The 13741-nt window shown below is 39.5% G+C and overlaps 1 protein-coding gene across 1 annotated transcript; it reads left to right on the forward strand.

The window, feature by feature from the left end:
• Positions 1–8130: 8130 nt before the first annotated feature.
• LOC106956680 (nanos homolog 1-like) lies at positions 8131–9874 on the forward strand. Its single transcript, XM_015047676.1, has one exon. It carries the CDS (start codon positions 8386–8388, stop codon positions 9049–9051), a length of 666 nt encoding a protein of 221 aa, XP_014903162.1. The 5' UTR covers positions 8131–8385; the 3' UTR covers positions 9052–9874.
• The last annotated feature ends 3867 nt before the right edge of the window (positions 9875–13741 follow it).

Genomic DNA, 13741 nt, shown 5'->3' on the forward strand with positions numbered 1-13741 from the left:
ATTAACAGGCTGTCTGGTAGCAGAGTCTATCGTGAATGCTAAGGTTAGTCAGCATAGCCACCACTGACAGCAGACAAGTGGTTTCCCTGTAACGGTAAATTGTTTCTCCTCCATTAGCACATTGAGCAGCGAGTACACAAGGTTGATTGACAGCACTAAGCCCCTCCTCCTGACTCTGATTGGTTGTTTTTGTTCAGAAGCGGTGCATTTCTTCAGATGGTAGGAGTTGGAGAAGATCAGTCTGTCACAGATTATCTGTCTCATATTGTACTGTCACTACATGGTGACAGTTTTAACAAATATGTTAAAAAACTGTTTTTATAATAATTACACACTGCAGCTTTAGAAAGGATGAAAAAACACCAGTTCCACTGGCAAATAATTTTACTTATGGGAAATAATCTACCAGTGGAACTAGTGCTTTCTTTAAAAAAATACAAGCTTCTATATCTTGATGAAAAAATACATGTAAGTTAGTTTTGTCTTATTTGAAGTGTACTGAGATGTTTGGACTGAAAACTAGACCCAAAACACTTGGTGAGATGTTGTGCTTTTGCAGTGCAGTGACAAACGGGCACAATGGCGTCGACGCCCCTGAAAATCTGAGCTTGTGAGTTTTCTAGGAAGCAGACTCCGGTCTTGGCCTGGAGTAACTGGATCAGGCTGTTTTGGCTCGACAGGCTGCACCTCTCTCAGGGTGGCCCATCTGGCCAGCGCCCAGGTTGCGGCGCCAGTCACCAGCTCCTCTGTGCAGGGACCCATCTGCAGTCCTGTGTGGGTATCGACCATTTCACCGCCAGGGCTGTCCCGATCTGCACATGGGTCCACTGCTCTGCGTGTGCGCTGCAGATGGGATGGTGGGTCAACTAAGAGCAGCAAAACCATCTCTGGTTTGAACTTGCCTGCAGTACAGATGGGCAGAATTTACAGTAACTTAATGACTGACTTAATCACGTTTCAGCTTTGCTATTTTCAAGGTTTAAAGTTCAATTTTGGTGTAAATTAAGCTGAGATAAAACTTGGTTTGGACAGAAAAAACAAATCGAATATTCATTAATTTTTCTGTATTTTTTCACTTAACTAAACTAAAAGTCCTGGTTCACAATTAAACATAAACATTTAATTTCTTTTACAGTTATTGGCAGCAAGTTTGTCTTTTTTTAATGTATTTTTTAAGTCTTCAATTCAATTCAAAAATACATTAGTGACCCCAAAGTGAAATTAAATGTTGCTCATATTAATTCAAGATTCACGAATAACCCTAAACTAAAACTTAACAAGTTTTACAGTATATCTCATTGAATGTTCACAAATATTTTTGTTGCTTAAAACCTTTAATTGTCCATATTTTCTTGCAGTATATCTCCTGGTATATCCACAAACATTGACACGGAGTAGAAAATACAGGAAAATCACCTGGAAAAAGTCTTAAAGTTTCTGTTAAGACACAATATTTACCCACTTTTCTTTCTTTTTGGTTTTTACAATACAGTTAGGATTTGATCTAACCCTACGAAGATATGTTGGAAATATTATTTATGGCAGCAGGGTTGGAATATATCTGGATATGGAACGCCAGGTGAGAGATTTTTATGTTCAAAATGTCAAATTCCACAATTTTATGGTGAACGGAAATGCTAATTTAAAAAACTCTTGTTTGTTGATAAAAATGTTGTGGCGCTGGGTGAGGTGTTTTTTTTTGTTTTTTTATTTGTTTATTTCACAAAACTGCCACAGAAAAACTTTTTTCCGCATCACACAAGTCACATGATCAACAGCCTGACGTCGCCTCTGGCACAAACCATGAAGAAGAAGATGACAAGAAGCAGTAGGGAGCATCCTGGTGCCACATGTTATTTTTAATAACTTATCACATGAACAAACTTATTCGTGTGATTTCAGTTTTCTCTTTTAATGGAAACACCGCACTTATGAATTTGCGTTTTTTTCCCTATGCTTTGACAAAGTTTTGCTCACATTTGTAATGTATGCACAGCTTTTGTTGACATTCTATAAACTGAACTTAATTTGATGTCTGCACAGCTGCACATGGTGTATATTAACGAGCCGGAGCTGCAACAATATCATAAAATGTATGCAAAAAGCAGCATTGTTTTAGTCAGCGTCGTTTCCACTGGGCTAAAACCCCACAAGTGGACTTCAAACGACTCCCCGTCCACTCGCCTGGCTGCACAGTTTAAAAGCTCGACATGGTGTGTGGGGACAATGGCGGCTCTCGAAAGCACTGCGGTAATCGGGGCCGATGGAATTTTCCCTGCATCATTAAAAAGGGATTGGTGTGTTCGCTGGTTCATGGGAAGCGCCGTTAGTTAACCCAACAAAGGTGCTCCGGCTGTGGACCCCCTGAGATGAAGGGCATCCCGGGAGTTCAGCGAATCCACCTCTAATCCTCCATGCTCCATTGTACAGATATACTCTAAGCCCTTTGACTACTTCCAGCTCTAATCTGGGCAGATTTAGGTGAGTTAAACAAGTTTCTGATCCCGGGGCCCACCAGTTCCCCTCCTCTGTTCTGGTGACAAGTTCAGTTACAGGAGCTGCCAGCAGCCCAGGTTTCAGCCCAATGTTTGCAAAAGACGTTTTCCTATGAGTTACAATGCAAGCCGCAAACCTGGTGGGTTTTTGAGTCAAAAGAAAATTTGGGGGAGATTGTGACATTTGAAGGAAACTCAGTAAAACTGTCACAGTCAGTCAACGATGGAGAGACATTAGATGTATGCTTAAAGTTCTAAAAAAAACAATTTTGGGGTGAAAATTGGTGTAAAAGTTCTTTAATCACACCAATACAACAAAAGAAATTAACATAGTTAATAAAACTATTAACTGTCAATTATGACAAATTGATTGAATTGAATGTCGAGAAAAAAAAAATGTAACTAGTACTTTCATATTACCTACCAGACATGAACAATTAGATGCAAATATACCACTTATTAAAAGTGCAACATAAGCATTAACTTAACATTAAGTCAAGTTAAAAAACTTGACTTAAAAAACAATCTGAACTTTAATTTATTAAAGTGAAACAAAAAGCCCGTCTTGACTCAGTCAGTTTTTCTGAGGTCATTTTTTCCCCCTCTGCGTTTACGCTGCATTGACCTGTGGAGATTTGCCCCCCTGCGGTGGGGGCAGTTATTTTTTCATTCAACAGTACTCTGCAAAAAAAAACACCAAACATTCCACCTCTTCCGCCTCACTCAGCTCCTCCAGACTAGCGGTAGCAGCAACCTGGAGGAACAGCGAGGAAGTACTTCTCCTTGCAACACTTGAAAGAGCGGGCTGTAAACGGCGTAGTAGAGAAGCGTTGTTGTGATGAAGGTTGAGTGTCGGAAAGAGCAGGAGCTTCTTAAAGAGATGTGACCCAATTTCCAGGCATCAAGTTGTGAAGTCAATTGTTTTTACGTCATATTTGAGTTATACAGAATTTTTATAACAATATATTAAGAAGCACCTTAAAACCAAATCAAAACACACAAGAGAAGGCTAAAGAACCCAAACATGTTTCTTTTTGTTCTTTGTCTCCAGTTGCGATTGGTTAATCATAACTGGATCTGTGATGAACTGTTTTGGGGCGATGATGGCGACGGTTGTAAGAATTTGTCCCGCAGTCGATGGGTTCAATCCCAGCTTCGTCTGCTTCTGTTGTCGTGTCCTTGGGGAAGACACTCGACCCACCTCGTGTGCTGTGACCCCACTATCAGCGTGTGAAGCGCTTTGGAGTCCTCTGGACTTGATAAACAAAGATAGACCATTTAATGCTAAGGAACCATCCTGATTTGCCACACGACTCTTTGTTAGTCTATTTTCACAAATAGTAGCAAAACACATTCAAAAAGACTATCCAGCTGGAAGAAAACAGGATTACTGACACGTTGCCTCAACCTCTATTGACTGAGTTTAAACGTGTAAAAGAGAAATCCTCGGCTCTGGGCTCCGATTCTATTCAATCGCACTTCAACCATGTCAAGAGGTTATTAAGTATATGTGGGTGAATACATGAATGTCTGGCTGTTTTGTGTGGTGGGGGGTGAGTGGGTGGAGCTTCAGCCTAAGTAATAGCAGGCTGCATTCAGCGAGCCGGTGGTCATGACAAAGCACTTGACAGGCCTGAAAAACACCCCCTAATTTGGAGCTGACCTCGGCTTGTTTAGCATTCCGGTGACGACGACACGCGTCAGGCGTTCGGTTGACTCTGAGAGTGAGTGTGTGCGCGTGTGTGTGTGTGCAGATGGACAACCGTTGGGGATGCCCTCTGATATTCTCAAGAGAGGGAGCCGGAGATCAGGGATCAAAGCCCCAGCCGCTCCGTCGCCCCGGCGATATGTCTGGAGACGTCCGGAGGTCCGGGATGAACTTGAAGTCGGAGTTATGCAGTGGTTGTTACATTTAATGCGGTGTTTATCAGAGTACCAAGCCATTGTAGCTTGCACCATGAAGCACTGCAGCTGGCACGTGCTCCTAGCATACACACACACACACACACACACACACACACACACATACACACACGCATGAATGTGGACAGGTCTTTTAATTAAGGGATTGGTTAATTTCCTATTCAACTTGACAGTGATGAATGAGGAAGCTGAGCCGGCCCATCTTGCCCACAGCTTGCCAGGCCAGACAGTGCTGCCGCCTGGGAGGCCTCTGGGTACCATCGCCAAATTTACACATGGAGACTTTGTTTTTTAACCCTTCGGATGCTCGCATCTCTGCATTTACTGGACGAAGTGTGCTAAATGCGAGCTTGGCACTCTGCAGCAGCCTGTGTGGAGGCCAGATGGTGCCGACGAGTAAACACAGAGAGACAATGGCCACTTTTTAACGTGAACAAAGCAAGGATTGTTTCTGCTGTTTGACTACAGTTGAGATTAGCTCTTATCTTGGCTCTGCTTATCATGCCTTCTCTTGGTCTTCTTAAGTCACTCAAAAACTCCTCAAATGAATTTCTTAGGATTATGAGTTAATTTATAAATGTGTTAATGCTTTGCTATATTTAAAAAGCACAAAAGTACTAAGATGTAACACACGATATGCCTGGCTCTGCTGTCTCTGTGGTTATGCTAGGCTTATGGCAGCTGGAGGAAAAACTCACTTTTCCTCTTTCTTCTCCTACTACTCTACAATTTAATGAATTAAGATGTAATAGTGCTGCTCACAGATAACTTGCCTGTCGTCCTAGAACACCTTGAAAATCTAGGCTTATTTCTTGGATTTACAATTCATTTTAATATGTTTTTAAATTAATTTCATCTAAAAGACCAACAGATAGTCGAGCCCATATTTAAAGATTTCACAAATAAAAATAAAAACGGTGTGCCTTGCAGATAGTCCAGCAACATTTTTTAGGTGTGTTTCTAGGTGTGTGAACAGAATTTATAAGTTTGTGGTTGTAAACATTGTTTAAAAACTTGCTCCTATTGCTGCTACTTTAAAAATAAAAACTGTGTTCTTTCATTGCGTCTGGAATTAATTTTCTCTACTCCGCTTTATTTTCCTTTATTAACCTTAGGGGTAATTTATCAAGTTCCCCAAAACTGCAAACACACTCTGTTCTCTTTATCAGCAGAGGTAGTCACCTTTTAAACTGTTTTTTGTTTGCGCCAATGCGGCTAGTTTATTACCTCGACCCTGGTGGCAGAAAAAAACCATTCAGCTGCTTCTGTCCCGTTTTCAGCTTGTTGACACTTTCCTTTCAACTCCTCGGCGTACGGCTAAATACTTTCCATTTTCGTTATCCGTACCTTCTTTGTTGTCGCTGAACAATTATTTATTTATTTATTTTTCTGTATTTCCAGTCATGACGGCCTCCCTGAAGCAGCAGAGCTGCGGCCGCCCCCACTATGCAATTTATCCATTGTGATATGGCAGCCATTCATCTTTTAAATGCTCTCTCATGATTTCCTCTGTGAGCGCAGAGCCGGCGGTGACCTTGAAAACGGCCCATGTGGCATATTCTGAGGAAAATATATTCGTAAACAGCCGCCAACATGATTTCCTTCAAGACTCTTCTAGACTGGCTGTGAGCTTTAATGCAAGGAAACTCGTTTGCAGGTATGCTAATTTTAGATGCTAATTTTAGACGACGCTCGTCTTTGCTAACATTTCAGCAAGAATTTCGGTGAAATATTCCTAATTTGTGAAATTTGTGCCAACAACCACAAATAACATGTCTTTTTAAAATTTTGAATCTACATTTTATAAATGTAAACGTTTCAGCACTTTTTCCTAATACAAGTCTGTCCCGTAGCCTTCAGGTCAATTATCAAACTCCCTTTTTTTCCCTCTTAATTTTCCCTTTTTTGTTATGTTTTGTGAGCCTGTCTAACCGAGCCTTGTCTGACTGACAAACACAGATGTGGCCCGCTCCGTTTCAATGCATATTAATGAAGTTAAACGGCCCGCTGTAGAGATGAGACAATGGGGCCAGAGGAGGGCTGGCTGTGCGCACAAAGCCACGTACTCTGATGCTTTACGTGGAATGACTCATCCATAAGTGAAAGAGGAATAGTTGAATAGATTGTATATATATTTAACATTTGTGTGCTACATTTTTCAAAATGTTCCCTTGTGATGCTGTGTGGGCACTTCTTTTAATTCAGTATTTTTTCTTGAATTATCCAAATTATCTTTCATTGGTGTTAGGTGGCACTGTTAGTCTTATTTTGACACTGATATTCTAATATTTTGTTCAAAATCAAATACTTCTTAGAAACTGCAAAACAGACAACCAGAGTTACAAGTGAATTCTCCTGCTGCCTCTCCTGCCCTCAGTACAGGTTTCACACAGGAGGATAATTGGTGCTGCGCTGCCTCCAACTTCAATTTCTTGTGTAAATAATCATCAGCTTTTTGTGTAAATAACAGTTTAATAGAAATTTCATGACCTTTGAAAGGTTAATGAAACGGCGTTTGCATAATACTGTTGAGATTAGAGTTGTGTAAAGCAGAGATGGGTAGAAACCACTTTACATTTAAACAGTTTCATTTACTTGAGTAACTTTTCAGACACACAAAAAAAACTTTTCTTAGTTTTGTTATGTTGTACTCTTACTTTGCTTAATTAGTATTCTCAGCATGTATTTTACTTGAGTAACATTTTTTTTACTTGAGTAACATTTCTGGATGCTCTGATTACGGCAAGTATCTTCACTGAATGAAAATAAATGTATTTCAATTAAATAACAGTCCACCATATGCAGACAGTTTATGGTAAAGTGAGACATCTTGCTTGTACACACAAGCTTTGTGTTCATATTTTCTATCTGCTGAGCCTCCTGTGCTATTTGGAGGATAAGTGGATTTACAGTAAACACCACATTTTGCCATTGAAAGTACTTTATCCTGTTCACTCTCTCAAGAAACAGAATTTGTTCATAATTTTATATTTTTCTCCATCTGACATTTTAATATGCTAAGTCAGATTTTATGATCAGCTGCTCAGTACTTAAGTATCCTTTTTAATACTAAAGCTGGGCAGATCAATCCAGGACATTGATAATATTGATAACCCATTGATATCAGTATTGGATCAATATAATGTGATAAGATTGATACTTTAGTTTCAAATTTCCTCTTGAAATGCTGTTTTTTATTATTGTAGTTTCTCAACTCTACCTCAGAAAAGATTTTGTTTTGATTTTCTCTCAAATTATAACTTTTTGCACTTTGTTTACTTAGTGAAGAAATTTACATGTTTGATTCATTTCTCTATTATCACATTAATGTGTTTGTTAAAATATTTTGTTGACATAAACTTAGTCTAAATTCTGTCCTAGGTCTTAAAGCAATTCAAAAACACCTAAAGGTCAAAAGTGTGATGATATATCAAAATAAAAAATAATAAGAAGTATCGGTATCGATATTGGTATCAGTATCGGCGGTACTGGCATTGTATTAACTTGGTATCAAATCGATAACAAAATATGGAGCATCAAATACTTTTTAACTATTGAGTTCTTTCTACTTTTTACTTTCACTTGAGTATAAACGTGTTGAGGCAGAAATGCTTTTTGTGAACTGTCCCTTTAAGCTAAATTCAGTTAATAAAAAAAATAGCAGATTTTCACTGCTTACAGGGGAGATAACACACAGAGGGAAATTTTCAGTAGTTGTGGTGTTGTGGACCCTCCTATGGGGGCCACAGAGTAAATCAGCTTGATCTAAGCCACGCCTCCATGCTTTATTCCGGGGAGTTTATCAGCGCCTTCACGCTCAAAGCTCAGCAATCCAGACTCAACAAGAGAGCAGAGAGGAGGAGGAAGAAGAAGAAGCGCCTTGCAGGCTCCTCATGCTCACAAACGCAACATCCCAACTGTTTCTTCTCTCCTGTGGACATTATTAAAACCCAGCAGCTCCGACAGGATGGACTTCTTGGACATGCGCTCACCTTATGACTACACGTTTAATTTCTGGAATGACTACCTCGGGTTGTCTACTCTTGTCGCCAAAAACAAGATCAACAGCCCGATCTGCAACCCAAACTCCATCACCGAGTCTCTGAAAGCGACTCTGGGTTTGGAGGACGACTCCCCGGTTTGCTCCTGCCTGGTCGGTCAGGCCAGAGACGCGGAGGGAGCCCTGGACAGCTGCTGCTGCAGCTGCTGCGGGGCGCCCGCGGGCTCCCCGCCGATCTCTATCTACGACCTGAAGGAGCGCATCTCTCTCCTTAGACCGTACGAGCAAATGGGGGGCGGCGAGTCGCCCTCACACGGTGGGGGCTTCGCCGCCTTCGACCTGTTCTCCGCCGAGCGTCGGCGGAAACAGACTCAGAGGGGCAAGCCTGAGCCGAAGGTGTGCGTCTTCTGCCGGAATAACGGCGCCCCGGAGGAGGTCTACGGCACCCACATCCTGAAGACGGCGGACGGGCGGGTCTTGTGCCCGATACTCCGGGCGTACACCTGCCCTCTCTGCAGCGCCAACGGCGACAACGCGCACACCATCAAGTACTGCCCGCTTTCCAAGGACCAGGCGGGCCAGAGGGTCCCCAAGGGGGCCAGAGCGTTCGGCAAAAGACTGAAGATATTTTAAGCAAGAGCAGGAAACAAAAAAGAAGAAGAAGAAGAAGCTGAAGTTGCACTGGAGTTGACAGACAACGACTTGAAGAGAATATCTTTTCTATGTTTGCTCTGAAATGCTTTGGTCTATATATTGTAACTGTATGAGCACATAGTTTACACCCGGACGCATTGTGCGTCATTGTCCCCCCCCTCCCCCAGCACTCTAAAGATAAGAACCAAAGTACTGTCCAGCTCGACCTGTGAATGACCACTTCCATGCTGCCATGTGAAGTCGAAACAGACGGCCCTGTGCATGTGTCCAGCTCAAACGGAAGTGAATATGCAGCTCTCTCTCTTTTTTAGGTGAATGTCTGTCGTCCTCCGGTCTGTGGACGCAAGGAGTCTGATGCAAACACTTCCTTACATTCAGCACATATTTTCCTGAGATAAACTCGGTTTTTTTCTACCAAAGGAATACACTTTTATATCGAAACTTATACCGCGAAGTGATTTTTCTGGACAGTTTATATTGTTGGATGTCTTATATTCTATGTGGGTTGCAGTGATTACAAATTTAAGCTAATTGTACAATAGAGGGGAAAAAATTAACATGACATTCAATTTTTTTGCCCCCTTTGCGTCCAAGAATAATGAAAGAAAAAATGTTTTTTTTAATGTGGGAAAAAATGTGGATTCTTGTAAATGTATAAATAATTTTAGAGATGAAAAGCTTGACATTCCAAAGTCTTTAAGTGTCAATAGAAACGTTTTATGTACTTATTTTTACCTGATGTATCACTGGGGATTATATTCACTGTTAAAACCTTCTGAATAAACACGTGATTTGCAGATAAGTGTGACTACATGACACTTTGACTGTAACCAACCGAGCACTTTTTACAGAGGTCAAACATAAAGAGAGCGTCTGCAATGAGCTCACTTTATAAACACAAGTCTGCCCCCTAGTGCTCAAAGCTTTCAACAGCGTCATTGCTACAGATTAAGATGTTTGAAAAGCCTTAAATAGATTCATCTTTTAATACAATAATATGATCTCACACACAAAAACTTTGAAAAATCCAACCTTTAATTTGAGTATGTTTGTTTACTGGATAACAAATCACATGTTCATAAACAACTGGTTTTATCCAATTGTTTATTACCACATAGTCCAAAACCCATATAGCCCAACGATTTGCCATCCAAATATTAAAATAGTAAATAAAGTTAATGTAACCAAATCAATTTTTTTCATTTAGAATATTTTTTCCTGCTTTTTTTTTTTTTTACTTTTGGGTGCAAATTTGATTCAACTCATAGCCGTGTTTATTTCAGCAATTAGGCTCGACAGTGACTCATGTTTATTTTGTAAATGGTGGAATATGAACTTCGCGGGAAAAGATATTCAAGTTCAAAGCAACTTGACGTTTTATTTTCATTAACAAAAATAATTATTTCTTGTGGAGTTTTTTTTTTTTTTTTAAAGTAGCTGCTCAATAATAATCTAAAAATGCAATATAGTCAGATTTTTGTGAAACATGGATCTGGATAGATTTTTTTTTTCTTTTTTGGTTGATGATTTTTCAGGCTAGAAAACTTGTTTTAGTCTAAGCTCAGCAACAAGAAGGGTCATAGGTAAAGAGTTCTTATAAAGGGGTAATACTCGATACTTTTACTGGAAAGCTGCAGGCATCCTGTTGAACATGAGACTTTATTTGTGTTTTAGTAGTTTTATTAGGTTTTACCCATTTTAGTTCACATTAAACTACCTTTGTTTATGGTTCTATAAAGTACATAAATAAAAGAAAGTTCATCACTTAGGTTATTTGTTACATAAATTGTGCAAAGATAATCAGTAAGCTCCTTTTATCAACTTAAAAATTGTGCAAAACTTGTAAAAAAAAAAAAAAAAAAAAAGAGTAAACTAAATCCTTGGCATCAAAGTTAACCTCAGAATCTTAAATGAAAAAAAAAAATAGACAAATTTACATAACCTATCAGTAACCTGCTTCCAAATTTGTCATGCAACATCCTATGATGAACTAATTAAATACAACTCAGTTTATTATTTGTATGCATAATCCAACAAACAATATCAAACTTTCACATATTATTTACTTACTTTACTTTGCACACAAAGTTTTCCTGAGTAGCTTATCAACTAATAAACAACTGGAAAGTCTTTACTGCTCTCTCACGATCCACCTGCACTCAATCTCTACACTGTGCTGTTTCTGGAAAGTGCCAGAATATTTAGGATTTAATCAGTTCCTGTTAATTGTAATAGTCAATTGGGCCAGCTAATAATGGCACAGAGGAGATTTTCATGTACATTTCTAGTTTTTTGAGAGTCCTCTTCCTCAGAAGTTGCTGGAAGTTTGTGGTTCTGTCTAGTACAAAATTTAGACGCGTGCAGAAACCTGAAAAATAAATGGGAAAAAAATCTGTTCCACCTGACATTTTTTATTTTAGGGAGATTTTATTTGTAAAAAAAACAAACAAAAAACACATTGTCAATCTATGTCAACTGCCTGTGCTGGCAGGCAATTTTTAAAGGAGTCTGTCCAGTTCAGCCGGTAAAGTAGGGGTAGTATCATGCTGTGGGGTTGGTGGGTCTACAAATTATCAACTAAAAGTGGCTGAAATGCATTATGAGTTCTTTAGATTTTGATGTGTTTTTCTCCACAGTTACACACCACTTTGTGTTAATCTATCAACTAAAATCATACAAAAACATTTGTAGTTTTAATGAAATCTAAAAAAAAAATTCAAGGGGTGTCTAAAAGTTTGTAAATCACTGAGGTTCTGCTACATTACATCGCCACGTTTCCTTTTAAATACACAACTCATAAGTTGTTGAATTTTTTTTTGAGTTCAACAGGATGACAAAAAGTCAAAAAGAGGTTTTATTGAACATTTCTGACAACAACTTTATACAACAATACCCTTTTTCCTGAACCACAAGACTGAATTGTTGCCACAGTACCGCTGCACTAGTTGTGTACAACGGCGCCACCTGCTGGCTCATTAGTTATTCAAACATTAATACTTGTCAGGCTTAGAAAATTTACAATACAAAGTTCTGAAAATTACACTTTGTGGCTTTTCTCTAATATATTAAGTTTCAAATTTTTACTCAAATGATTTTTGGTGACCTTAGCGATGCGCACAAACTCCTCTGTATTGATTAAAACCTGCACTAACAAATGATTTTCCCATTCAACGTCAAGAGGTCAACGCTTTGCTGAGCAACACGACAAAGACAGAGCGGCTTTGACAACATGTTGAGGCAACGTTCATCAGTCTGGACATGCCCACTGATAAACCTGCGAGCTCCTATAGAGGATCCTAGCTGTTCACTGCTTCTCCGTCAACAAACAATGATTTATGCGTTCACTTTGACTCTTTGGTAAATGAATAAACAGCAGAGGAGAGGGGGAGTTCTGTGTGTCAGCAGGTACAGCTTGCACTTTCTTCATCAGTCGTGCCTCCCACGCGCTGCCGGAGTCAGGACAGCTGAAGAGCATCAATGACTCATCAGTTTGCAACCTAATTAGATCAAATGGATATATCTGGACACCCGGGAAACAGACGACATAAAAGCAACATGAAAGGGTATTCGCAGCAACGTAGACACCAACAAAGTTAGAGACCATGTAAAGAGAAAAGAAGTTACCTGAGGCTTAAAAACTGGGTTCTCTCTTCTAACAACACATTTAAAGACGAGGCAGAATATGTAGTAGAAAGTCTAAAGTCAACTATTGTAAGAAAACAATTACATGTAAGTAATTTTCCAGAAGCGTTCCTGCTTTGCTGTCTCGTTTCACCTTCCATGTACCTACTGTCTGAGATATTCATCAAACCCTGTTGTAAGGAAATAAAACTAAACAAAGTCCTCTTAAAGACTGAATAAATGTGGATCTGCCTAACAATATCGACTTGAACTTTCTGACTTGCATGCAAAATGCTATGCGTGATGGAATCTCCCTCAACACACACTTAAATTCCAGCGGTGCACCGTTTGCTGTTTTCTGGCCGATCACCAATCTTTAAAAAACATGACCCGACAATTGCGATTTTTTTCAATAACAATTTTTTTGTCCAAAAATTCCATAAATATGAATGAGTTGGCAACAGTGGTGTGACTATTGTTAATGACATGACCTGGTGGGTGGGTCTGTCTGTCAGGCCTCTGTCATGGCACGACAGTGGCTGGTTTACAGACATTTGTGAAATTAGATAAGATCTGGAGAAAATATGGGTGAATAAGAAGTGGATAAGATCGGTTTCACGTATAACAAAAAATCTACAAAAAATCTGGAAATTGGGGCCAATTCATCAGTGTTTATTGGTGTACCAATTTATAGGTGTACCAGTGTTAAAATCTGACCGTAATATAAAGTTGAACGGAAGATTGATTGAGATAATTACAGAACTAACTGGAAGAAAACCTGACTGGGTTGAAAACCTTTCAGACCGCACAATCCTTGAAACATGGTGGTGGGAGTATTATCTTGTGAGGTTATTTTGGCTAAGTTCAGATAGCTGCTGGGCAGAGTTGATGGGAAGATGAACACAACTTAATAGAGGGCAACACAGAAGGAAATCCTGCAAAAGACTTGAGATTGAGCCAGACAATAACCCTAAATATACAGTCAGAGATACAGCAGATCATGGTTATTTAACCATGCTAGTTCCATCTAGCATGCCAGCCATTTGAT

Source organism: Poecilia latipinna, unplaced genomic scaffold (assembly GCF_001443285.1).
Source record: "Poecilia latipinna isolate Pla-1442-1.1 unplaced genomic scaffold, P_latipinna-1.0 Scaffold838, whole genome shotgun sequence".
Classification (NCBI taxonomy): domain Eukaryota; kingdom Metazoa; phylum Chordata; class Actinopteri; order Cyprinodontiformes; family Poeciliidae; genus Poecilia; species Poecilia latipinna.

What these genes read in the sequence shown, in the direction of transcription:
- LOC106956680 (XM_015047676.1), top strand. Translation starts at nt 8,386, where the DNA reads ATGGACTTCTTGGACATGCGCTCACCTTATGACTACACGTTTAATTTC.